The sequence below is a fragment of the Hippichthys cyanospilos genome, chromosome 13, assembly GCF_059441005.1.
Source record: "Hippichthys cyanospilos isolate Australia breed blue-spotted pipefish chromosome 13, RoL_Hcya_1.0, whole genome shotgun sequence".
Lineage (NCBI taxonomy): Eukaryota > Metazoa > Chordata > Actinopteri > Syngnathiformes > Syngnathidae > Hippichthys > Hippichthys cyanospilos.
The window spans coordinates 8,138,839-8,166,237 of record NC_142381.1 but is presented as its reverse complement, the minus strand read 5'-3'; the positions used below and the strand labels follow the sequence as shown (position 1 = coordinate 8,166,237).

At 38.5% G+C, this 27,399-nt stretch overlaps 2 protein-coding genes and 1 long non-coding RNA gene across 5 annotated transcripts in view; 2 read left to right on the top strand and 1 right to left on the bottom strand.

Moving 5' to 3' along the window:
• Window positions 1-9,814, top strand: part of mid2 (midline 2) — an 87,358-nt gene extending 77,544 nt beyond the window's left edge. For both annotated transcript variants that reach the window (XM_088431728.1, XM_088431730.1), the window contains exons 10-11: window positions 6,541-6,748; window positions 7,091-9,814. In XM_088431728.1, coding sequence (XP_088287854.1) covers window positions 6,541-6,748; window positions 7,091-7,517 — 635 coding nt within the window. In that variant the 3' untranslated portion in view covers window positions 7,518-9,814. The remainder of the gene's footprint in view (window positions 1-6,540; window positions 6,749-7,090) is intronic.
• LOC148413700 (uncharacterized) lies at window positions 1,920-18,049 on the bottom strand. Its single transcript, XR_015867636.1, has 3 exons — window positions 17,488-18,049; window positions 3,135-3,200; window positions 1,920-2,615 (listed from the first exon to the last, which is right to left on the bottom strand). It is a non-coding gene; the product is annotated as an uncharacterized LOC148413700 (long non-coding RNA).
• A 2,521-nt stretch (window positions 18,050-20,570) lies between these two features.
• Window positions 20,571-26,846, top strand: pmt (phosphoethanolamine methyltransferase). 2 transcript variants are annotated; one of them, XM_088431547.1, is made up of 12 exons: window positions 20,571-20,710; window positions 21,439-21,610; window positions 22,510-22,665; window positions 22,738-22,874; window positions 22,957-23,108; window positions 23,211-23,399; window positions 23,587-23,676; window positions 23,763-23,852; window positions 23,944-24,066; window positions 25,308-25,439; window positions 25,717-25,833; window positions 25,904-26,846. In XM_088431547.1, exons 2-12 carry the CDS (start codon window positions 21,450-21,452, stop codon window positions 26,012-26,014), a joined length of 1,458 nt encoding a protein of 485 aa, XP_088287673.1. In that variant the 5' UTR covers window positions 20,571-20,710; window positions 21,439-21,449; the 3' UTR covers window positions 26,015-26,846. The 2 variants fall into 2 exon arrangements, with proteins under 2 accessions (XP_088287673.1, XP_088287672.1); XM_088431546.1 differs by lacking the exon at window positions 20,571-20,710 and adding an exon at window positions 20,745-20,964.
• The last annotated feature ends 553 nt before the right edge of the window (window positions 26,847-27,399 follow it).

The window sequence follows — 27,399 nt, the reverse complement described above, 5'->3', positions numbered from 1 at the left end:
CCTAAGTGCTGCAGGTCAATGACTATCCAGCCATGCCAAACAGGAAGCACCCGTTTTCATCACATCAAGCATGGATGCACATTCGACGGGAATTAATAATAGAGGATGTACATTTTTTTCAGCTAACAATCTTATCGTGAAGTCAAATGCAGCCTGTTGATATTTTCATGAATGCATTGGCAAAGTAAAACCTTAATCCTATTTCTAAGACATGCAAAAATTACCAATACTCTAAAAATATCTTCTTTATGATATAAAGTATAATATTACGTGTCTTATGTGTACAGCATCGCAACATAATTTCTTCATTTTGTAGACTCAATACCTTCATAAAGTATAATACATCGAGAAAAAAGATACTCTTTAGTTGTTTATAATTAAATTCATACAATTTAGCGAAATAAAAATGCTTTTACTCAAATGTTAGAATATTGTTAATCCGAAAAAAAGCATGTTATTGTGCGTGTCTTGATGTTGTGTTTGTGGTGAGATGTGTCCTGTTCCCCCATGTGATGTTCGGTACCTTAAGTTAGCCTGAAAACCAGGCTGAAAATATCACACGTTAAAATGCCTTGAGGGGGTGCACGCATATCTCTTTGGTTCCTCTCAAAGAGACTGTGATAATATTTACCCAGCATGCATCCCTGATAACAGACGTCAAGCTAACTCACAGGCCCTTAGGTAAATAGTGGGAGGTTGCAAGGAGACAAGAAAGAGAAGATGAAGGTGAGGGTTTTGAGGTAGTGTGGCCAAATACAAGAAGGCAAATATTTCATCTGGCACGGGTGCAGAATATACATTGCTCAAAGACCTTTGACCTTTTTACAAATGTTAGTCTTCACATTATAGGCACTGTCATGCTGGTAGGTTGAACGTTTTTTTTTTTAATTTTTAAATGCCAGATGGTTTAACTTACAAAATATAACCAAACTGCAAGTTTTTCAACTGGGACTGGGAATGGAATGAATTAAAGTTGCTTTTAGAATCCCCCAATAGAGGCCTCTTTTGTTTATGACCTATTTTCTTCATCACTAGGTCTTTTATATATTTAACAGTAAAGCCCTTCCAGCCTCTAAAAACGCACTGCTTCAAGGCAGCCCCACAAAAAAAAAACAGCTATCACAGGGGGTAGACGGTTTGAGACTTCTTAATTGGTGCATACTCAAAGCAGAAGGGAAGCAAACTGCTGACTGCCTCCGTTTGAAATCAGAGTTTGGTAAGAATGTCAACTTGTATTTTGCATCAGTCCTGAATAAATCAGAATGAACAATATTCTAATTGGCAGCCAATCTGCATTGTCTGAGCGCACTCTTTAATGTTTTTTAGACTGTAAGGTGTGCTTAAAAGAATTTCTCACAGATCGACAGTGTGCTTTATGTATGGATGTGAAATTTAATTGAATCAAATTTGGTGTATAATATATACTTGGATGACTACAGAACAAGGACAATGTATATACTGGTGAGAGGATTAACTATATTGAGGAACATTCCAAAATTGTCTCAAACTTATTCATTGATTATCAGAAATAGTTATATCAATTTGTTAATCAATCATTTGTCGATTAATAGTCGCAAGTATTTGGCCCCACCCACAAAGTTTCATGGGAAACAGTTAACTCATTCACTGACATTGACGGCAATCGTCGTCAAAACTCCATATCTACTGTCAGTGAATAAGTTAAGATATGTATTGCCATTGACAGTTATGGTGGATGAGTTGGTTTGCAGTACAATTCAAATTTAAAAGAATAAATAAATGAGATGAGCATTTCCTTGATGATGCTGAGAAGAGGTGATGCACTGCTTATGACAATGTATACATTATAAAAGACTAGAGGGCTTTTCAAACAAAACTGACTCAGAAATACACTTGATTAGCTTTGTCCATAAAAAAAAGCATCCAACTAGGAGCAGAATCCAAACAGAAAAAGCAAACAGAAAAGACATGGGAATGGTGCGGTGCCCTCCTAGTGTGGCTGCAGGCCAAATGACTTGGAGCTGATTACCAGTTACTCCTAGGTGCGCGCCTCCTTGTTCAACTCCTCTGTAACAGTCTAGGGGAAACTAAAGAAAACACGATGAGAGCCAACTGATTGGAGTTCCAAAAAAAAAAAAAAATACTAACACGGAGTTAATTATGACAACAAATAATGTAACTCTGCAAAATCCGAAAAGGCAACCCCTAGAGTGTCAGGCGATTTTGAGCAATTTGCAATTTGGTAATTTGAGTGACACCAAGCTATTTGGAAAAAATAAGGAGAAAATTAGCTTTTTGAGAAAAGATGTATTAAAGTGATTTTGACAAACAAAAGTTTTTGGTTTAATGGTGTCTGAAACACCTAGACAGTCTTTCCCTTTTATGAAACATGAACAAAAACAATGAAAATGTGTTTTGTGTGATGTGTGACACATTCTTCTGGATGCAATCGAATATTGCTAAATTAGCACACCATCTTGTTTCCCTCCATCGTTTGGTACGCATTGCTTTAGACTTGGTGGGCTTGAGAGAATTTGTCTTGTGTTTGACAAACACGTCCATTCAGTATATCCTCTGACGGTCATTGCATGGTGACCTGGTATGCATTGAAGTCCTCATCATCATCTTCCTCTTCCCTAATCACAGCGAATGAAATTGAAACGACACATTTAGCATAACTGAATAGTCTCATCTATCCAAGTAATGTAATTTCCAGGATATTCAGTACTGTAATGCTGAACTAGTCCAATTCTCGATTTACAGAAGAATTATGCTCCATAATTTCTAGCAAGCAAGTTAGCACTTTGTAAGCCAGAACCCAGAAGGTTCTGGGAATGGATCACTGCTGATATCAGTGGATCTGTATGGGCTCGAATTCTGCTCGGCTTCACTGAGTTTGCCATCATATTCTTCATCAGATGCCTGCCATTATATGATCACAGTTCATCATTACAGTGCTGATTTGGCTTAATATTAAGAGGAGAGCTGGCCATGATTGTCATCCATCCATTCATTAAAAAAATTAAAACGTAGTTGATGAAAATTCTCGTCCCTGGCAAGAAAAGAGTTAATCCAGCCTTTGAATACAACAAAATTGCTTAACGGCACCTTTCAAAGAAATAGTTGTGTCTTTGATTTGTGCTGGTTCAACTCACCGGCATGTTTGTCCTCACGTTTCTCCCCTCCAACCACAGTCGGGCCGGGCTCTCAGAATCCGTCCCCTGGAAAGCCATGACAGAGGGCCCCAGTGTTTGCAAGAGGCTGCGCTGGCAGCGATAAGCAGTTCAAAGAAGCCAGCGCATTAATGTAATTGGCTGCCAGTAGCACATTGGCCTCGTCCTCTCACATCCACAAGCAGTTTCACTCAGAAGGCGGATTATTGGAGGGGAGCGCGCGCGAGAGGATGAGATTGAGAGGACGGGGAAAGAGAGATGAAGGGAAGGACACAGAGAGCGAGGGAGTCGGCGGCGAAGGGGGCTCATTGTGTCTCATTAAGCCGTGGGAGGCTGAGGGAGCCAACGAGCTGGAGGTGTCAGAGTTAAATGTCAGGTCCAAGAGGGATGCCGCTGACCTCCTACAAGTTTACGGTGGCGATCTTCAGTCTGGAATTATCCCCTCAACTTCTTCTACCCTCTAACTGTCGCTCACCTCGTTTGCCCTCTCGGTTTTCAACCCGTTTCGCCCAAATCGTTGGTGTTATGTGAATGGTGAAAAATCCAGCATTAACAAAATGGCACATACCACAGAAGAGCAACTGCATCAAAAGCAAAAAATAAATAAAAAAAATATTCAGTGTGTGAAGGCAAGAGAAATTTAACTCATTGAAAAATGGATTACTTTAATAATTAATTGATTCGGTACCAGCCGTTTTAGACCCTCCTTTAGTCGAACACGAAGAAAGAAATTTGAAAATGTACCTAGGATTGAATTTCTGAACTTTTTCCAAAAGAAAGAGAAGAACCATAGGAACTTTTCTTTGGGATTGAATGAGTTGAATGTCAAAATTTAGTCCCAGTAATGCATAAATAAATTTGACACAAAACAGAGGAGTGTAATATTTACTGTCCTGCCAAATTTCGGAAAGAAAAAACACCAATGTAAATGGGATTTCCAATTGATGAAAAACTGAAAATCACAACCTGTATTCAAGCATCAGACAATGACCATTCATGGCTCACGTCTTGGTCATTTGACACTCACATATTTTACGCATATGTGAGGTCATTTCAGTTGACAGCAAATGGCCGAATGTCTTTTTAAAAGTATGTGCTGTACATAAAACATAATTTAGTCATCAAATCAATTATAGACAAAATAACTTTTTACACTGCCATATACAGGAAGTGCTTAGGTTACACTGTATTTGACTTATGCTGTTTTGACATGACAACGCCTGAGCCTGGTCCGCTGTTTTGTCTGCAGTAGCCCATCCGTGAAGCGTGTCTGTTCGTGCTTTGTAATTTCTCGCTATCCTCGCCGTTTTATCCTCCTTTTTCACATTATGGCTCCAAAGAAAAAAGCAGAATCTTCTAGAGATGCCGGTCGAACCAAGAGGAGACGCCGATGTGAATTTGGATAATGATTTAGACATTTAGGAGATATTTAGTTGTAATAAAGGGTTAATACCGATTTACACAGAAATCAGGGTTACGTCACTTGTGTGGGAACAAAACACGTTCGTAACCCGAGCACTGCCAGGTCCCTTTAAGCTTTGTTCCTTTTTCAGATAGTTACCTCAAGTTCTTTTCTACTCATGACAGGGCGACTCTCTAGTATTTGATGGTGTTTCCAAAAGTTTCACTGGTTGATATTCTGAAATAAAATCAAAAGCAAGATTGTGGACGGAATGCTACTTACAGTATTTGGCAATGAGATCGCTTCCAAGGACTTACCCATCCAATCAATGTCATTGTTAAAACCCTCCAATCCCTTTGGGTTTATACTTGCATGCTATCCGAGGATTCCATGATTTGATGTATTTTATGTATTGCACTTCATCGCATTTCATCTTCCAGACATCATCTTCGCGTTCACGCGTTTTCTGTCAAAATTGCCAACCGAGTTGCAGATGGAATTGTTGTAAAGTGATGGCAAAGCATTCCCTCCATTCCAGCTCAACTAAAAGTTTCCTTCTGCTAATTTTCAAGTCTGTGTGATGGCAGGCGCAGAGTAGGACGCTTGCTGCCTTCCTCCACTCTCACGAAATGTTTTCACAAAGGCTGCAAGACGCTTTGAAGTTTCGGCTGCGCTCTCCTTGTATTGCAAATAACTTTCCCCTTATGTCTCTCCTTGAGTGCAAACACTTTCTCAACCCACTTTTTGTTCATATTTCCCCTTTTCTGCCCCTGCTGCCATCATTTTTTCTCATTCCATTCCTGCATTTTCCACACCGCTGAGCAATAACAATAGACGAGCTCGGTGTGGCTCAGCACTGTCACTGTCATGTTCAATTACTGGGGCAGGATCTGTAAATTATCACGGTTATTTACTCCATGGGAGATCAACTGCTGAGAATAATAGTTCACTGGTTTTTAAAACTGGCATTCTATTGCAGTGTTTCAACCTTTCTCCAAGGATGTACTACGCCCTGCGAAATATGTATTTTTCTGCTCTCGAACCAGCACAAACCAATGTTTGACTGAAAATAAAATTATGAAAATAAAGACATACACTGTTTGCAAAGGTGTCACTATACAACAAAAAATTACAATAGGTTGCTTCATTCATTTAGTTGTAATCTACTCAAAATGAATGTGTTGGAGCGGATACAGCTAATCATTACTTACTATATTCTATACGTGACGAAGAAAATTTGCCTACGTTAACTGACCAGTAATTGTGATTTGCATTGGCTCTAGCAATTACTATTACAGTTCAACAAACATTAATTACGGTTTAGTTCACACATACATAATGTTACTGTTACATTACATGCGTAGTAGTGTTACTTACAGGTATTGCTTCAACAATATTCCACAAGTAAACTTCATATTCAAATTCATATTCAAATATTCATATTTTAAGTGCTTTTGAGAACACAATCCATATGGCATCAGCCATATGGAGCTCAATGTCATGTCATGTTTTCATCTAGTGTTTTACTGTATGTTGCGGTGTGACTTTTCCACTTTGCAATAATTGAATATAATTTGAGTTTTGAAACTTTTTTTTTTATTGTAAATGATCCTAAATTTATGGTATCCCCTGTTTTTAGGGGGTCTTTCTCCATTGCTGCCATTGCAACACTGTTTATGTCTGCAGAAAAGTTCTGTATAAAAAAAAAAATCTGTGGCACAAGCAAGAAAGATCCATAGAAAAAAGAAATGTTTTGTCTTCGAGGTAGCTGTTGTTTGGTGACCTTTTTTAAAGCTGACTTACCCGAATTGGTCAACTTTCTTCATCTATACTTAAAACCTTTTGTTCTACCTATGTACCACCAGATGGCAGGTTTGTTCTTACTTTGAAAAAACTGCAAATTTGCAAATGCTGAATCTGGGAGTGGCAGATTGTGCTGACTATCAACTCGCTATTAATTGCTACCATTGCATGGTCTATTGACAGGTCAACCCTTCAAACTGGATCCCAAAACGGCACACAAGAAACTGCGTCTATCCAACGACTGCCTCACCATGGAGAAAGACGAGAGCTCCCTGAAAAAGAGTCACACTCCCGAACGATTCGGCGGAACGGGCTCATACGGGGCCGCCGGTAATGTGTTCATTGACAGTGGGTGTCACTACTGGGAGGTGCTGCTGGGAGCATCCACATGGTGAGAAACGCATACACTTTCACAAACATGATTAGGAGTGCATTATATAAGCCTGCAAGGAGGTTTGATGAAGTGAAATGTCTTTCTTCTGGGAGTTTTAATCCAGGCTGTTACACAGGCACACATACACAAGAGTACAACAGCACAGTGTGTACTCTTATCCTAATTACATTCTTAGCACTAATTGGCTCTGAAGTAGACCACTTCCTGCAGGAAGGACCCAAAGGGCTTATGTCTGTCTTGTGTGTCCTCAGCAAGAGGTAGCTTGACTATACAAGTCATTAAAGAGGACACCGATTCTAGGCGGCTAATGCATTCTAAAATGTGCTTTTATCCTTGCAGGTATGCCATTGGCGTGTCTTATAAATCAGCCCCTAAAAATGAATGGAGTGGCAAAAACTCCTCGTCGTGGGTGTTCTCGCGCTGCAACAATAACTTTATGGTCCGCCACGATGGCAAGGATATGCTGGTGGAGGCCAGCCTGCAGCTGAGGCGCCTGGGCGTCCTGCTGGACTACGACAACAATTCACTGTCATTCTATGACGCCATGAACTCCCATCACATTCATACCTTTGAAATCTCCTTCCTCCTGCCCGTCGTGCCCACCTTCATGATTTGGAACAAGTCGGTCATGATTCTCTCAGGGCTTCCCGTGCCAGATTTTGTGGAGGGTATGTCTCTGGATCACCAGGACCAGCAACAACAGCAGCAAATGGGCCTGTGCCGACAAGATTCCCCCTATTTGACCGGGATGAAGACCTGCCACTGAGGGGACGGTATGGTACAACGGTGTGACTGCGACATCTTGAGGGGACGTAATTGCTTTCTACCGAGAAAGTGTACAAATATGCACACTGCTGTAGGAAAAATACCCAAGGTCATTCCATGCCAAATCACCATGTGGGTTTAACCAAGCCTGTTTAGATTTTGTTGAAACTTGGTGTACCTGAGAAGAGTGATAGCGCAACAGTTATACTAAAATTTTAGGTCACTCCGAGTGGGGGTATGGGAGCTACAGACTGCCAAATAGGACATTTTTGGCAAAAATGGACATTTCTGCCTTCCTTTGAACCTTTATATCTCACGGACTACTGGGTCAGTTTTCACAAATGAGGCATCGTTGCCGCATTAATAACGTGACCATTTGATCAATAAATTAAAAAAAAAATTGACATTGTGGATCATGTGACCTTGGCAATATTCTTTCACAAAAAAGTGCATCTTCTCTATCATCATCTACACATAATATACGTAAAATCCTGAGATATAGGGATTCAAAGAAAGGCAGCCACGTCCCTTTTCGCCCAAAATGTCCAAATTCGGCGGGCCAAAGCTCCTAAACCCCTGCTCCGAATGACCTAAAATTCTAGATTTTGTGTTACGCCATCACTATGAACAGGTACACAAATTTTCATCAAAATCAAAAGTGTTATTATTAAACTGTTTTAGATCTAGTTATGGTCATTTGGAATGGAATGACACTTTTGTTGGAAACATCAGTAGAGCTGCGACTGAAATCCCAATGTGGCGTTTGCAGTGACTTTGGACTGTTGAAAGAACGATCAAGCTAGGTTTTCCTTATTTCATTACACCAATGCAAAGCTGTCATTATAATTAATATAATGAAATTGTAAAAAAAAAATGTTCCATGTACACAAACAGCATAAAATTATTCTTGATTTTTGATAGTCTATAACATCACGGATATGCATGCAACAGTACAAATTGTACATGCACTACAAGTAAAACAAGGGAATTGCAGAGCTGCCAAAGGGGAGTAAAAATGTTTGACTAGCATAATTACAAGTAAGGTGGAACAAAACAATTGAACATACTTGAAAATACATTTGAATGTTCTTTAAATTGCTAACTGCTATAATAGCATGTTTTAGCAGTCAGCCTACAAGTACGTTTGAACAAGTTTGCCAGAACAAAATGTTTACTTCACATTGGCAGTTTCGTGACTCCTAAGCTTTGAAGTGTAAGTTTTGACTTTCCATCGCAGGTGATTTACTGCTCGACTGTGACTTTCAAATGCACACACCAAAACAAACAAACAAACAAAAAAAACAGCACATCTGAAAATGATGCTTATTTGCATCGTTTTAGCAACATTGGTCATACACTGACTGAACAGTAGGGTTTGCTCTTTTTGGGCAAGGTCATCTTTTGTTGACCTATTATGGTCGTCCTGCTTCGGTCTTCGGTCGAGGCAGAAGTATTAAAGCAAGAAAGTAAGCATTTCTAAATATAACTCTTGACCATTGGGATTGGTCAAACATGTTTTATGTTATAGTCTACAAATATCACTGATCATAAATTGCTCCCTCACTCATCTACTGAAAATTATTTTTCCATGACTATACACATGGAACTGACCCAAGTCTTGTTTGCAGAAGTGTGTCAATTTTGCATTGTGACAACTGAACTTGTATAATAAGAGTTTTATTGAAAAAGACAAATGTTATTTATGACAGATTACTTTTATTATTAACGATAACATATCTCTGAAAGACTATTTAATATAACACTTTACTTCCCCTTCATTGGTGTTTACTGTAAGTAGGTGCCGTGAAATCATGGGAAAATGACAACTTTACTGTCCTCCACATTGCTACTTCCCAAAGGCATTTTTGTGGTTTTTAATCACATGACATATTGATAGACGATGTTAAAAAAAAAAAAAAAAAAAATCACTAAATAACGTCTATTGAGGAAAGGGGTAGATTTTACACTTTGTCATGATGTCACAGCATGATTGTGTTTTCCTGTTAGGTGTACACACATGCACGCACACTCATTTTCATTTTATTGGGCTTGGCCTAATTGTGATAATGCATGATAACACTGTAGAGCCTGTGTTGGTTCAAATGGTGATTTCAGTAGCTCTCAAGTTCCACCCATCTGTCCAATGTGGGCTCTCCTGCACTTTTGCTCACAATGCACTTCAAACTCATTCAGATCAAGTAAGTGTATGACATTTTGGAGGGTGATGACTTAGCTCATGTTTTCTGATTGATTGGTCTGATATAGACATCAAAATCACAAATAAAACATCATAAAGCACCGGCTCTTAATTTTTCATTTGTCAAATAAACATCCAGTTTTGATTCTCCTGTCTTATTGGAAAAACCTCCAAGTATTCTGTAGCATTGAAAAAAAAAAAAGAAATAAAAACAATAAATAAAAAGCTTTTACATATCTGTTGATGAGATGATTTTTATCATTGCTAATCTAGGGCAGATGTCTCAAAAACCTTACAAAGTGTGATTCTCAAATTCATGGAATTATTATGTAGATTACTATTAAACTATTATTAATTAAAAGTAGATATTATGAAGTTGTTATTAAGTAGTGTGCACAATTCAAAATGTGATCACAAATTTAAAACTCTTGATTGAAAACACCAAGCACATGCATTGTTCTTCTAAGAATGTTTCCGAAAACAACCTGGCCTAGGATACTTTTAAATCTTGTTGTTGACTGATGTCAGTTTTAGACTCCAGTTAGCCATTTTGATTTTTTGTCTGGTCTGACATAAAGTCATCTCTTTGTAAGTATGCTCGTCAAGTCAACACATGACGTGACCTTGACCTTGTTCAAGACTTTGGTCAATTTTAGTTTTGTACGGTTCCATGGGGGAAAAAAAAAAAAAATTCCACAAAACAGCCATACGTTGCTCTTTTCTTTCTGCGTGTTACAAGTCAATACAGTGAAATATTTACTGTGAACGATTTCCAGTAGCTACCAACCCCTTGCGGTGCAATGTAAACCCTAGAGATATTGCAATAGATTCTCTTTTTTTTTCTTTTGTATGATTTGGGAACTCAGAAGAAGCACTTCTGTGGGCAACTCGATAAACGACACAGAAGAGCAAACAGAGTTGCATTTGTGAAACACCCAGAGGAAGATAAAGTAATCTATAGGGGAATATATATATATATATATATATATATATATATATATATATATATATATATATATATATATATATATATATATATATACAGTATATATAGCTGTATACACTATATACAAAGCAATGTTATTTATGTGAATTTAAGTCCAATTAAATGTCTGAACCCAAAAAGCATCGTGGTTTTCTTTACAGTGACGACTCATTCAACTTCAGCCTATTTTTCACTAGAATATTCGAAGAGCATGGACGTAGGGGTCTCAAGATTGGCAGCTCATCCAGCCCTGCGGGTTGCGGCATCTAGGACCCCTGGCATAAAGTGTTCAGGCACTCCAATAAATTTCAGAGTTTTACACACAGACGTGATTGTTAAAGCAAACAAAAAAAAATGTAATTAAGTAACTGGGATCGAAGATCTGGATTGTCAACTCATAAGACGTATTTCCCAAAGTGTTTGGGGTTGAATGCGTGAACTATGTTGATGTCCTGAAATCTGTGCGGTAGCTAAAAATATCCACCGCTACTTCGGCAATTCAGATGTCCTCTTTGATGATGTCATCATAAAATAATGTGACAGCAATGCAACTATGTAAAGGAGACCAGTTAGACTTTGGTGATGTCATCATCGCCAAACATGACAGCCATATGACAGCAAAAAAGCTGCTCTGCCAGCTCATCAGAGGGCCTTGGAGCCAGTCCGTCAAATTTGAGGAACTGGGTTAGGCAAAATGGAAAACAAAAGTGATAAAACTGCAGATGAGCTGCATGTCAGGCCCTTCTTGCAACACTCCCTCATCCCAATCAGCGGTGAATGTCGACAGCAATGGCCCAAAAAAGAGCAAAGCATGGGGGGCTACCTAAAATGTCTGGAGGTGGACTACAGAAAACTTTTGATGGAAAACTGTGAAATCCACAAACTTATGGAGACCAATGAAAAGGTTATTTCACAAACCATGGCTGAGCTGTGCAAAACCAATCTGGAGCTGGAGAAAATCAAACTTGCCAAAGATCACCTCAAGTTAGAGATGGCGGAAAAGGAGTCCTGCTGGAATCGAGACAAATACCGTCTGTTCAAAGAGAGAGAAGCTCTGCTGAACGAAATGAGACAAATGGTAGAATACTGTACAATCAAACGGCTGACTCTCAAGTACATGGTAAGCTCGCAGTAACCTGTAAGCCCGATGATGTTGTTTTCTTGTCTATCTCCAGAAGCTTGTGGTCAAAATGCAAGAAGACGAGCTTACGCTCAAGCAGAAGGATGGCAAAGTTAAGGACAAGAAAGCCCAATCTTTATTCAGAAGAATGATTAACTGTTTTGTTTCAAAAACAAATCTATAACTACACGAGGACAAAAACCTGCGTGAAGCTTCCCCACTCGGTGCCTTAGAGAGTCAAGTGAGTGAATCAGAAAAACAAGTGGGAATATGATTGCACACAACTGGACCTGTGGTGTGCAAACACAGCAACTAAATTACTTGCACAAAAGCATCAGGAGGACTAGCTATTACAACAAGAAGACGAGAAAATGTGGAGCAGTTCTGCAAAGACAATTTTGGGAAACATCGGGTAATCGGATGTCACTTGCGAGGGTTTTAGCTCATCCCAAATGTGTATTACTGCATGAGGAAAATTCGAGTTCTTTACAGGCTTTGCCTTCCGATTCTGGATTTGGAAAGGCCCTTTTTAAAAAGGGAGCAGGGATAAACCAGCATTTTTTTCCCGCTGCCCAAACTCAAGTTAGAGTACTCAAGTAGAGTACCAAAAAATAATTGAATGAGGCCACTATCATGTATATAAAGCTTGTATATCAACAATCTAAATTCTCAGGGTTTAGGTGAGATGAAAATGTAATTTTTCATGTTTTTATTTATTTACAGTATTAGTACTACTAGCAATTACATGATAAATCTATTGTTTTGCAGTTTTTAAGAAAGTGTTTTCTTTTGATCAAATATTGTCCAAAGTATGTTTTTGAGCTTGATGCATGTGTCATTTACACATGAAACTAAAATAACTTCATTAAGATGTTTTGACATTAAATGCCACATAATTCACTTAATTCATCTCAACAAACCGTTATTAAGGAGGTGTGGCGCTGTTTGCAAACATGTTCAAATGTGTTTGCTTATATGCTTAATTGTTTTCTAGTATGTTTGAAAGTGTGATAATTGTAATAATTGTAAATCACTAGTGGAGGAAATAATGTTTTTTTTGTTATCTGTTATCTTTTTACTCCTTCTGTCCCCCCCGCCCCTTCCATTTATTTTAAGAAGACCTGCTGAGTGGGAGGAGACCATGTTGTTTTCCTCAGGCTGCTTCACATCAATACACCCCCTCGTCTACCTTTAATGTTCTATAAATAGCCAATGCTCCCAATTGCAATCGCCAAAAGAAAAGCTGCTTGTGATTCTCTCTGCCTCTTTGCTGTGTTTTTGCCTGCACTGACTCTGCAAACATTAAAATTACTAAGATCAACGAGCTGCTGCTACCAACAGCAGAAAGATCGAAGTTGATGGTGAGAAATCACAAAAGGTCAAGAGGACGTGGTTCTTTCGGTGTGTACTCGGGAAATGTTCATTTTCACATTTCAACATAGCGATTCCAACACCCACATGTGATGCCTTAATATGTGCCTAAATGCCTGCTTATAGAGATTTTTTAAAGAAAGGAAACCTCCAGGAGGGTTACTAAAATAGCTTCACTTTTATGAGTATCATTGTTTTTCCTCCACAAGTCTAACTTATTCACAAAGATTAAAAATAGTCATTAATAAAAACATCTTTTAGCGACAATACAAAAAAACTGAACGTTACACTTCGCAATACAGAGGTAGAGCCCTAACGATATCGATTTTATTTTAGGCTGATGCCGAATTTGGGGGGTAAAAATATTAAGAGTACTCATTAATCGGCCTCTTGACTTGATTTTTTTTTTTTTTTAAGGAAATAGCATTTTTTTTCCTCCCAGTTCATTTCAACAGCCAGCCAATTAATCAGCCAGGCCCTCGTCGTTGGTCCTCAAAGACAAATCTACCTAAAGCATAAGATGTTGCTTGTGTTAAATGTGTTCTTCAAGAGGGCTCATTTGAACCTGATTAGGCCCTTCTACTGATTTATCAGTAAGATTTAGGACACATTCAGACTATTTTTTGATTAATATGTTACTGTATATTTCATTTCCAAATAAAGTACATCGCATTTACTTCTTTCATTTACTTCTTCATTCAAACCGTAATTTCTTCTCCAAAATCCTTCAACTCACCCTGTGGAAAATACCTCCCGTCAATTAAAACAAGGCCAGGTCACAGTTAAACATCTGCCTGGTGAAGGTCAACAATGTTAAAATGCACAACACAAACGTACATCACCACCTCTTGCATTTCTGAACAAAATATAACGTCAGTATCCTGGTTCACACAATACGTCGGTATATTTTCCATGCAATTTCTAAAAACAGACGTTTTATTTAACATCCTGGATGTCAACATATGTTGCTGAGTATTCGAAAGGTTGAGGTTGGAGAATCCCTGAGGAGCGAAAGTTCATAATGCTACATGACATATGTGCTTCAGTCAAAGGTCAGACTTCCTCTCAATTAATGCTTATTTGGTTCGCTTCCTCCTTTATGAAGTTAATGATATACGTGGCTCTGACAGCCCATAATTCAAAATAATGTAAACGCATGTATTTTTTACTACACATTTGTTTAAGAAAAGCAAAAGCTTTTCTTTTACAGTATTGCATTTATAAAGGCAACAACGCACAATACTGCAAATAAGGTTTTTGGTCAGGTCCAAATTCGGGGTCGCTTTAGCGTGATTTCTGCATATATTATTCCAAATGCAGATGAAAGCGGACATTGGCGTACGTGCAAGCCAAATTTTGTGTTCCCTCCGGCCAAATGGCGTTTTCATACCAGCGCAGTCAGGAGAGCGTTATGTATTTGGTACAAAAGCAAAAGGAAAGGTCATTGTTCAGTTCAATAAGCTAAATGTGATAACTAATGCAAAATGTTTTGTTGTTGTTGTTGTTGGTTTATTCTATACTCACGAGCCAAACAGGTGGCACCAGAACCTCTGTTTACCCGAATGTGCAGTTTAACGGTGGTTCGCTGCGTTTTCTATTTATGGACTCTGTTTCCTATGAGCCATCTTTTGCTCCCAACTGATCTTAATGAGTCATGTTTTTCCCGTCATGGAGAGAGATTTGTGCGCAGATGATGGATTTAAAGGTCATGTTAACATGCACAAACCTCTGCACTCTTCAGTTTAATTTCGAAGAAACCTGAAGATTAAAGGGTTGAAAAAAAATGCAGTAAATAAATAGACATTACACACTTCTAGTTTAAAAACCTTTTTTTGTCATGAGAGATGTTGTGGATTGTGGATTGTTTAGCTTTGGCAGATCGACACTACTAAGTGCATTCAGTTGTGTAAAATGCCCTTCAAAGTCAGCCAGATTGAGTTTACACTTTGCGTGGTAGCGCATCAAAAACAACAACCAGAGAGAACATTTAGCACCTTTAGTAACAACCAGATGGCTTAACCTTTCAGGAATCCTGGGCTGTCTTGAAGTGCTCACCTGAACCAGATGAAACAGACCTGGTAAAAGATGAAATAGCAGTCGCTCGTATACACTTCCCTTGATATGCTAATGCCCCTTGCCAAAATGTCTTCATATTTTACTAGCTTCATCTACTCCCACTTTCCTTTATCCTCTTTCTTTATCCTCACTTGCTTGAAACGACCTCCCTTGAACGTGAGGGCCTTTCTCCGCTTGGATTACAGCCCTCGAGTGTTCAAGTCGGAAGGGTGTCAGATGTTAACGGTGTTGGAGGTGGATGCAAGTTAAATAAGTCATCTCAGGGGAAATGATCCCGGAGCTGATAGCGAGCCAGGAATAATGAATTCCGGTTTTTGCTGTCAGTCAGGCTCAGAGTGTCTTTGTCGTTATCTGATTTGATGCTAGCTTTTACCCTGAACACAGTCTGCAGGTGTCCCCTTAAGCACAAGGCTATGCTTTTTACCCTCCACTTGTATTGCATTTGGCATTAGAATGTGTTGTTGCGCCAGAATTTTTTTTTTTGTTCTCTGCGATGCGTGTCACAGTCCAGACCGCACAAAAAGGCAGGCTTGTCATATTTACCCTTCACCCTTTACGATCACTAACATTGTGATCATTTTACTAAGAACCCAAATAATAGACAAAAAATTGCGAAATTGGAATTTGCATATATGCATTTTTTTTTTTTTTAGGATTTACTGTATTTGTTTTTGTATTTTGTGTGTGTGTGGGCAGTTTGGGGTTTCCAGCTACTATATTCAAAAGACACTTTCAAACTTTTGATAGCTCTGATGCGCAAGCACAAAACGAAGCTTAAATTAGGGACAGGATGAAACATGTCATGAGAATGCACACACCTCATCTTAGATGCGGTGTAGGCAAAAAAAAAAAAAAAATTAAATTAAATTTACAAACTGTCTTATTTGCCAATATTTTACCTTTCTTTTTTTCAGTTAGAAAATCAAATTATCACCACAGGTGATCTGAAAATAATCCGAGCTTTCTGTGATTCTCTTGTACGGCTGCAGATATTGAGGTTTTGGGCCTTAGTTAATAGAATGAGTTAATAATTAATTGATAAAAGTATTTTTGCTTGGTAAACGCTTAAGACTAAATTATACATGTCTACTTAATAATGGCTGATCAACTTTTCAATTTATTTTGAACCCTTTTACTCCTGAAGCGTCAAACTCCAGTCTACCATGGTCTGTGTCTAGAATGTTTTCCAAGTTTCTCTTTGCAGCACACCTTATTCAAATGATCAGGCTCATTCTGAAGATTCTGCAGAGCTGATCAGGTGTTTTGCAAAACTTGGAAAACATGCAGGATATAGGCCCCTTTTGGACTGGAGTATGATGGTTCTGGACTGAGAGGGTATTAAAAAAAAAAGAGAGAGAGAGAGAGAGAGATTTTGACAACCCTCCCTGTAAATTTTGGTCAATGAGATGCAGTGGTCAGACCCCCAAAGCATACTTTTGACTGCCTGACACAATTGCAGATGCTATTGATCACATTTTAACATTCCAGTTAAAAAGTAGCCGTAATAGCAACCGTATTAGGCTGTCAGCATAAAAGTGAGCACAGTCATTTACATCTATTAAATGCCTTTGAAAAGTAATCCGACTGCCCGCGGGGGGCACTCAAGTGCTGCTAGCTAGTGGCTAATTTATGCTAGGCGCCGTGGTAAAGGCTGTCAACAGGCATTCTACAATAAAATGTCAGCGTAATTAAGTTGCTGTTTTCTCTGTTGTTGTTGTTTTTTGCGTCTTGAATTGGCGATTGAAATCACATTCAATCGCCATTCAGTCGCGGCTCAGGACTCATTCTGGGAACAACAGTTGCAGTAGTAAGTCAAGTCAGTCAACATACCGTTATTTGGTATCGAAAAGTTAATTTTGGTGGCCGGCCTTCTCAGAATGTTAGATGGCATGTTTTACTCTCATGTCAGTAACAAGCTGTGAAGGCCATTAACAAGTAGCACAACACAGCAGTAGATTTGTAGAACCAAAAATATATATTTGCACTTAGTAGTCAGGAGTGAGACAACTTGTTTTTTTGCCAGCTATTGTACAAAATGTGTATACATAGCCAACATTTGACAAGTCGTCCAAGGAACTTCTCCCTGCTTGTGCTTCTGAACAGCACATAATCCAAAATAAATATATATTTCTCTTTAATTCCCTAAGAATGCGTCATCCACCCCCTGCAGAAAAATAACATCTTAAATATCTTGAGTGCAAGTCTGGGTTAGTGTGACTCACCATGCTTGGTGCAGCAAGTGTCTCCTATATGCTTCTCGTACAAATGCTCTCTGTTGTGGACAAAACAAAGATGGATGCTTGGAAGGATGGAGTGGAGAGCATGAAGAGCACACTTGATGTTTGTCAGAGCCTCTTTCGAAGAGCAGTGTTGTGACTGCACTGTTCTATAATTTAACGATGCATCCTCAGAGAGATTGATCAATAAATAAGTGCATTTACTCATTGCTAATATTTCATTCCACCTTCTGTTTTCCCTCATGGGAGAAAAGAAAAACTCTGAAAGAACTCAAAGATGGGGTTTGCCAAGATATCCAGTAAATCTTGTACATGAAGATTCATTTTATATATGCATTTTTTTTTTCTCTCGCTCCCATCTCAAGGTCCAGTAAGGCAGCCTCATTTGGTACTTTATGATATGCTTGCCAGATCATGATGAAAAAATATAAAAATTTGATCTGTTATATATTAGTTTGGTAGTATCTTCTGATTGTGTTGTTTTTTTCATCTGTTTTTTTTTTGCTTGTTTTTTTTAATTTGAAGTGCAGTGCCTTAAAGGGGCAGGGTGTGAGATTTAGCCTGTTTTTCATTAAAAAGTTATAAATTAAATGAATGTACATTTCAAAAACTTTCAAATGAATGTGTTCTTGATGACCAACAGTATGTTTTAAATATAATCACAATTCTAGTTATTGAATTATATTACTTGGGGGGAGGGGGGGGCACTTCTCTGAAGGCGGCCATATTTGTTCTAGCTACCACAATGGTAATTGCAGCACCTGCAGCACCTTCTGCTGGCCATAATGAAAAACGGTCTAAATCTTGCACCCTATCCCTTTAAATTTTAGTATTTGCACATTGAAAGCACAAAAACCAAACATCCTTCCATTAAAAATAAAAAAATTAGAAAATACCCACGTGATGCCACAGTTGACCATTGTTAACCAATAGCAGCCTTTATGCATGCTATGCAGAGTTGGTAGATGAAGATTACTCCTCTGTTTTAGTTTTTACTATGTATGTATATGTATACAGTAATCATAAAATCAAAGGGTTCGTGTTAAGGGTGTATTGTTTTGTGTTGTCAGTTTGTTTTCTCATCTAAACTTACTCTCCTTTAACTACATATATATTTCATATATTTTATTCATAAATCCCCAAATGATCCACTATCTCTATTATAAATATTATCTACTATAGTTTACACTATCCTATCACAAAATCTCATGTCGCTAAATTACCTGACTATACGTTATGTCTACATTTATCAGCCACTGCTGCCCTCTAGCGGATATAATATCAACATGAACATCGAGGCTGTCTCCTAGCTCCTAATGAACAATGAATGCAGAAGGTTACTTAATGTACATAGTCCGAAAAGTACCTTTTTTCACGAATCGTAATGTTCAAATCATTGATGCTTCTGTGAGATAAAGTACATAAAGACAGATGCTCCCCCATGTAACAGTTTCACATCAAGATGATTTGAAAAGTTAAAAATGTTAATTATGAAATATAAAAAATATACACTATAACAATATAAAAATGTGTATATATGATTTTTGCATAATTACATCACGTAGTAATCAGCATTATTGCGGGTTTTTTTTTCATTTTCATTAATGCAGTAATATATCTTATTAAATTTTATTTTTTATAAAATATACAGTAATTTTCCATCCATTTATCTTATTTTCAAAATGTGTACAGGTGCAGTTGCCTTATCTTGTTTAATGTGTCCTTGATTGGCTGTTGACCAGTTTCGGATGTACCCCGCCTCTCGCCCAGAGTCAGCTCGGGTTAGGTTCCACCTCTGCTGTGAACCGAATGAGGACACGAGTAAATGGATTACAAATAATCCTTCAACATAGATGTCTCAAGTGAAACTTCATTTCCCTGTTGGTTGAACACTCACTTTTTGGATCAAATCCTAAAATGCTAGAAATTTTCAATGGTAGTTGAAAGCATATGCAAATATCTGTACATGTTTCCATGTATTGTAAAGCTGTAAAAGACACTCTGTCCCAGAGAGATTTCACTTGCTTCACTAGAGAAGATTACATGTACATGGTATACTTTGTTGTGCTATCAATGTGCTCCTTTATCATAACACTTCGTCATTATGCATAACCATATATTTGGACTTTCTGTTTTTACTACCGTTCATTAAATATTCACTTTGGTATCTCATTGACCTGCTGCATCCAGTTCTGTGTGCAATGAACTTTGACTGTGCATTGAAACTGTGTCAAAAGTCACAAACTGCACATTCACACATACAGAGACTGTAATACTTTGTTTTCATGCTTGCATAGATGTCGAACTCCAGTCCTCCAGGGCCGACATCCTGCATGGTTCACGGTTTTCTCGCCCCAACACACCTGATTCAAAAGATTAGCTTATTAGCAAGTTCTGCATGAGTTTGAAAATTATCCTAATTGTTTGAATCAGGTGTGTTTGAGAGAGAGTGTTTGAAATCATGCGGGATACCTGCCCTCAAGGACTGGAGTTCGACACCTGTTGAATACAGTATATACATGCAAATAATCTATTAAATCTATGTGATATAAATCTGTTTATTGTGCTTTTTTTTTGCCAAGCAGTGTAGATGTCATAAACTCACTTTAAAGTGATCCTTTTTAATGTATATATTCAACCACTTTCACAGGAATGTTGTGATTTTGCCACTGTATAGTTGTAGAAAAAAAATACCCGCTAATAATGTAGTGTTTTCATTTTTTTACTTTTATTTGTGCGGCTTTTTGTTTAACGCCTTAAAACTACAACATCAATTTGTGATTTCTTACACATGTAAACTGTACATGTTTACTTCAAAAAAACAAGCCAAGAAGAATGTAGTAAAAGATATTTCTTCTGTATACACTTTACACGTTTGTTCGCTTCCCATTAAGTAAACTTGTGAAAAAAACTTTTGAAATATGATTGAGCAGCACATTTTTTACCGTTTTTGTGGTAACTATTTTTAGATAGTGCGAATTGTATTATGAATGGGTACAAACAAAAAGATCCGCCCCCCTGTCCTCCGCACCATGATGCAATGTTGCGCAATGGCCGCATGCCATCGCGCAGTTCCAACGTGTCAGCACAAAAAAAAAAAAAAAAATAGAACGGCAAGACTCGCCGGGTCGTGGTCCTTCTCCGGGTGACGTGACTGAGAGAGGCAGCGGGACGTCTTCTTCGTCTTCTACATCATAATCGTCATCATGTGAGACTGCTGTATTAACTCACTCCTCCTACCTTGTGCGCTTTTTTTTTTTTTAAAATTGTGTAGCCCAAACCCCACCCCTTGCTGAATTCAGATTGGACACATCCACATGGTCAGGTTGGCACACCTCATGGACCCAACTTATATAAGATTGCACCATGATGGCCCAAAAGCTCAAACTCTGTTTGACTGCAAGACTGCTAGTAGGCTACATCCATTTTAACAAGAAAACTTTCTGAGCGCTATGGAGCAAGGTACGTTGAAGAGAGGTGATTTAAACAAGTATGATGTTGCTGAGGTTGTCACTGGTGGCACCTGACTTGCTTGAAAGAGCACGTCTCCTCTTTTTGAAATCTTTGATAATGGTTCTATCTGTCGGCAAATCCCTTTTGGCTTATTTACAAGGTTAATACACCTGAATATAACACTTCTATTATGACAATACGTTTTGTCATCTTTTGTTTTTGTGTGGAGGGCAGCACCATGATCAAGTGGTAAGCACCTGTCTCAATGTCCTGCCTCCTCAATGAAAAGCAAATGCCACAGGCGAAAGAGTGTTTATATTTATTGTTTGATATTTACAGTGTATGTTAATAATGACTAAATTAGTGTTTGCAAAACACAAAGTTAAATCAAGAAGATCAGAAGTTTAGTGCAAGTCCAAATAAAAGTGTGGATCCGGGATTTCACTAGTTGTCAGAAAAATTTAAATCCTGTGCTTAATGCAGTTCGTAGCAACATGACAGAGTTTTGGAAGGAGCACTCGAAGGAGGCCACGGTGCAGGAGATGATGCTGGACACGCGTGCCATTGAGCTGACACAGCAGGAACTGCCCGAGATCTTGTCTATGCTGCCCAGTCTGGCTGGATGTCGAGTGCTGGAACTGGGGGCCGGCATTGGGTGAGTAATCACTGCCGCTTCGTTGAGTGAAAGTATGGAGGAACATAAGATTAAACACGAGTAGGAGTTATGTATCACTTTTACCGACATTATTCAGGGGAAAAAAATACATGCACATCAATGCCATGGACATCGTTGGCTTCTATTTTGAGGTTGGCCTTTGCAGCGATGGTTGATACCAGCTCTTCTTTGCGATTTTGTTTTGTTTGCCATCTTGAATGTTCTCCCCGAGCCGGTGTGGGATCTCTCTGGGAAATCCATGTCCCTCCCACACTGCAAAAACATGCATGGCAGGTGTACTGGACATACGAAATTGTCCTTGGGTCTTATTGGGTGCGGGAATGGTTGTTCGTCCATGAGTGCCCTGCAATTGGCTGGCAACAAGTTCAGGGTGTCCCCCGCCTTCTGCCCGCTGATAACTGGGATAGGCACCAGCAAGCCTGCAACCGTAGTGAGGAAAAGCAACTATAGAAAAGGATGGATGGATGGTCCATCAAATTACTTATGCTTAACCAATCAAGTAACAAGGCTTCCGTCTTCCATTCCAGAGGTTGTTATGTCACTGAATCTAAATAAGGAATTGAGAAGCAGTTCCTCCATCCTTTCAAAACGTAATAAATATATACGCAATAAGATCACTGGCGTGCTGGTGCCTATCCCAACTGTTTTTGGGCAGTAGGCGGAGAATCTGTATATCTGTACCCTGAAATTGACTGCTGGCCGGTCCAGGGTCCGACTTGCCAGATGGCTTCATAATACACTAGTTAGAAAAAGTACTGTAGGTTGTAAAATGTTGTCAGCCACGGGTACCAAATTCTACATGATTCTAATAAATTGTGTCTTTAAAATCTTATCATCTCCAAGTTACAAGACTGAGACACGTACCATTAATTAAACAGTCGATACACCAGCCAACTGCAGAAACAGGCGGCTCACGTGACCGCCGTGGATTTCATGGAGAGCTTTGTGGAGAAGAACAGGCAGAACAACGGACACCACAAAAATATTACCTTCATCCAAGCTGACGTCACAAAGCTGGAATTCCCCTCAAACAGGTGTGTATCATCAATCACGCCGACGTAAACTTTTTGTGAAATCATATTGAGGCTCAATCCTGTCATCTCCAGTTTTGACTTCATCTTCTCCAACTGGCTGCTGATGTACCTGAGTGACGACGAGTTGCACGTGTTGTTAAAGAAAATGCTGAAGTGGCTGCAGCCCGGTGGCTCGCTCTTCTTCAGAGAATCATGCAACCACCGCTCAGGTACAAAAGTCATCCACCTGTCCATCTCCGTGTTTATGCTGCCCTACAAGTTTTGGTGTAATTGTGCGCATATACTGCACAGGTGACTGTAAAAGGGAGTTCAACCCAACATGTTACCGCACCGAGGCCCAGTATAACCACCTGATCACATCGGTGCAAGTGGAGGATGAAGAAGCGGCTCAGAAGTTTGGTTTCGACATTGTTTTGAGGAAGAGGGTCAAAACCTACGTTGAGGTATTCTAGTTTGGATCTTTCACAATGTTCAAGTCAAAATTTGGAAGTTCTGGAGAAATTCTGTGTCCGAATGGAAAAAACGCACTTGTGCTTTCACTTCAGATGAAGAACAACCCTAATCAGATCTGCTGGTTGTTGGAGAAGGTTGTACGTTCTTCAGACACAACAGAGACGTTCAGCTCCTTCCAGAAGTTCTTGGACAACAAGCAGTACACCAAGCGGGGGATCCTGCGTTATGAAAAGATGTTTGGTTCGGGTTATGTCAGCACAGGCGGGCCCAGCACCACCAAGGTCAGAAAAAACGGCTTTTGCAAGAAATGTTATACTGTAAGGTGCCTGTGAAATACAAAAGCTTTAACAAGTAATTTAGTGGAAAATGTACATAGATATCACATTACAGTTTACAACCATATAAGTACAGGAGCAGAGAAGATAATGTGAGAAAACAGCAAATGAACTAATGACCTTGTAACAACAGGAATTTGTGGATCTGCTCAACTTGCAACCGGGCCAGAAGGTTCTGGATGTTGGCTGTGGTATCGGCGGAGGAGATTTCTACATGGCGAAGGTAGGAGCCAAGGAAACTCAAATAAAACCAGAAACAAAATCTTGACTGTTGAATACTGTATTTATATAATAGAGTTGACATTTCAGACTTTCGGAGTCGAGGTACTTGGTTTGGACCTTTCAGAGAACATGGTGGACATTGCTATGGAGAGGGCTCTCGCTGAGAGGCTGCCATCGGTATGTTGGAATACTCACGCACCAGATAGCCTTAACATTGAATGTCATGTTTTCCCACATGTTTGACATGAATGCAAATTGGAATTGATAGGTTGAATTTGAAGTTGCCGACGCCACAAAGAGGACATTTCCAGCGGGTTCATTCGACGTCATCTACAGCAGAGACACCATCCTCCACATTAAAGACAAACTCGCTCTCTTCAAACGTTTCCATGTGAGAGACTGTCAACTTACCCGTAGAATCAACTTTATAAACTAAGAATGAAATATCAGTCTATTTGTCTTGCGTGTGAAATATCAGAATGAACCTGAAATGCACTATACCCTTTACAGATGAGCTGTATTTTATTTGAACTTGTAGATTTTTTCTCTGGTGCAATTAGAGCAGCGCTTCTCAAACTGGGGTACGTGTACCCCTGGGGGGGTGTGAAGGCACTTCAGGGGGTATGTGAGGTTTGAATCTAATCTAATTTACTGCTTTTTAATGCCGTTTTAATGCAACTTTAATCGTTCCACTGCATATACAGGACATATGTTGGACTGGTAACAGGAGCAGTACATTTTCCCCTCAAATTAAGAGCAAATTCATTAGAACATCAAGCAACTTGTGTACATCAGCCCATTTTGTGTACTGTAAAGACTAGTCACATGCAGACATTCAATCCTTAGTACTTATTTATATAATTTTTTTCAAAAATGTTCAGGCATTTGTCTAACGGAGGGTCTAAAAATGGGTTATATTAAATAAAGTACTAAAGTAATTGATTACTTTAAGCACTAAAGTAAAGAGTAATACTGTAATCATTCACTTTGAGTACTAATGTCCTAAAGTAATTGCTTATTTAAGATAACAGAGTAACCAACTTAAAGTACTAACGCAATTCATTACCAAATACCCACTTACTTTAGTACTTGGTTACCTAGACTAACTGGTACTTCAGTACTTAACCTCCAAAATCAATGATTTTAGTATTTAGTTACCTAAAGTAATTGATTGCTATTATTATTAGTTATTGGTACCTAAAGTAAACGATTACTTTAGCTTGATTCATTTAGCACCAGCCATTTTTAGACCCTCCTTTGGCCAAACACCTGAAAAATAATTAAAATAAATAATTAAAAAATAATAATAAAAAAAAAAAAAATAATAAAAAATAAAAAATAATTAAAATGGTATGAAATGTCTGTACTGTTAAAAAAAAAAACATTGAAATATGTCTTTGGAATTGAATAAGTTAAACAGTTGCACATGTGAGTTTAAAATCATAGAAAATGTCAAATTAATTTAACTTGTAAAGGTTAAAGCGATTTTAGGTTCATCCTGAAATTGAACCCAAAGGTCAAATACCCCATTATCTTATTATGAGTTGTGCATGCGTTTCACAAAATCTTTATGAGTACCACAAAGTGAATGCCAAAATTTAAAGTAAAAGTGCATGTGCTCTTCATGTCCAGTCATGGTTAAAGCCTGGGGGCCAGCTGCTTATCAGTGACTACTGTTGCGGGGAGAAGCCGTGGACCCCCCAATTTGAGGCTTACGTCAAACAGCGAGGCTACATCCTCTACACGCCGTCACAGTACGGAAAGGTAAACACAAACTAAAGTCTCATCATGTCGAGAATTTTGCCACAGCCGCACAGAGTACAGTATATATTTGGGAAGGAGAAACATGTCTATACAACAAAATTGTTGACAGATATTAAGCAATATGTATAATGATTAGTTTGTAATCAATTGTTATGGTGCTTAAAAAAAAAATACATACTAGGTTGCTCTCAAAGCTAAAAGCCATCTCTTGTTTCTTCAAAGTTGATTTTGGAGCAACCTTGCCTCATTTTTCATGTGACTCTTATTGTCCGATTAGTTCATTCAGGATGCTGGCTTCTGCGACGTTCAGGCAAATGACCGGACAGCCCAGTTCATCCAGGTCATAAAGGAAGAGCTCCAGCGAGCAGAGGAAATCAAGAGTGAATTTATTAAGGTTGACGCTCTACTGGCCAATAAAAAATCTCTCTGTTCGCCATTTTTCTAACCCATATATGTCTCTACAGGAATTCTCCCAGGAGGACTACAGTGCCATTGTAAACGGCTGGAAGGAAAAATTGGAGCGTTCTAATAGCGGAGACCAGCGATGGGGCCTCTTTCATGCCAGAAGGAACTGAGTGATTGCTTCCAATTGAATGAAAACTCAAATAAACAAGTGGGTGGGGAAGGTGGAAAATATAGGGGGGCCGAAATATCTCCAGAAATTTGAAAACTAATTGCAATTTTACAAACACCACTGAATTTGAGAGTGGCTCAACAAGTTATTAGGTTGAGGGGGAAAGTCTTTGTACTATTTTCAGGTTCGCTCAGAATATTTTTTTCCTATTAGTTAATAAAATCACAGTTTAAAAACTGTCTTTCATATTTAATAAGATTTTTTTTTGCCTGGTATTTATATTTGTTTGAAAATCTTGAACATTCAAGTGAGGAATTTCGAAAGAAAGAAAAAAAATTTGAGAGGTGGGCTTTTTTGTATTTAAAGAATCATCACTTTTTAGGAGCCCCCCCCAAAATTGATAATTGTGTTCAACCGTTAGCATTGCCTCATGAAAAAGCCTTTATTAACACTTTCAATTGATCTTAAATTATCTATATTGCAATCCACCAAATGTGACAATGTTTTGCCCAAGCACCAGCACTATATAGAACTTTTCTTAAATATCTGCCACTCAGTACCTTACCAAAACTAGTATCATTACTGGTCCCATTGCTGGATATCATTGCGTCTCATTGCTATGTTGTTGGAATGGAAGAAGCTCGCTGTATACATATATATTTAAATATAATCATATATTAAATATAAACATATATTAGCATATCCAATAGTAACATATCTCTCGCTGACCACAACTTTCTCAAACTGACCCACAACAAGCAGGACATTGAAGACGGAAAACAACACAGACAAAACAAACACAAACTATTATTACAGCTTTATCCACGTTCCTTCCGTTAACAGGCGAGCAGCGTAATTCTATAAAATGCCAAAACTTCCTTTTTTTTTAAATTTTTTAATTCCATGACTGAATCATGGTGCCTTGAGCATGAAACTCAATTATTACTGGAAAGAGTTTTCTTTCTGTTGGCTGAGAGGACAAGAACTCACAAGATTTGGACAAGTGAGATGCAAAATATTCTGAACAGTATTTTAGTTGCACTTTTTGGTAACAGTGGCATGACTGTTTAAAGTGGTGGCGTATTCATGAAGATGAATAATCTGAATAGAAAAGAATAGAATACCTTTATCGCTCCTTTACAAATATATTGTATACAAAGAAATTGGGAGCGATGTTCTGATGCATCTTAATTTCACGAACAATAAATAGAATAATTAATATATTAAAAAAATAATAAACGTAACTCCTCAAGGTTGACTATGCAGACAGGTCCCCAATCCACATTACATATGAAGTTCACTAGGTTTTCATTAAATCATTGTTTTAATATTTTTTTTCTCTGTTTACAAAGGTCACACAAATTATTTTCTAAATTAAACTAAATG

What these genes read in the sequence shown, in the direction of transcription:
- pmt (XM_088431546.1), top strand. An exon ending in GGGTCAAAACCTACGTTGAG is followed by an intron (nt 23,109 to 23,210) that starts GTATTCTAGTTT and finishes CTTTCACTTCAG; the next exon opens with ATGAAGAACAACCCTAATCA. An exon ending in TCGCTGAGAGGCTGCCATCG is followed by an intron (nt 23,853 to 23,943) that starts GTATGTTGGAAT and finishes TGGAATTGATAG; the next exon opens with GTTGAATTTGAAGTTGCCGA.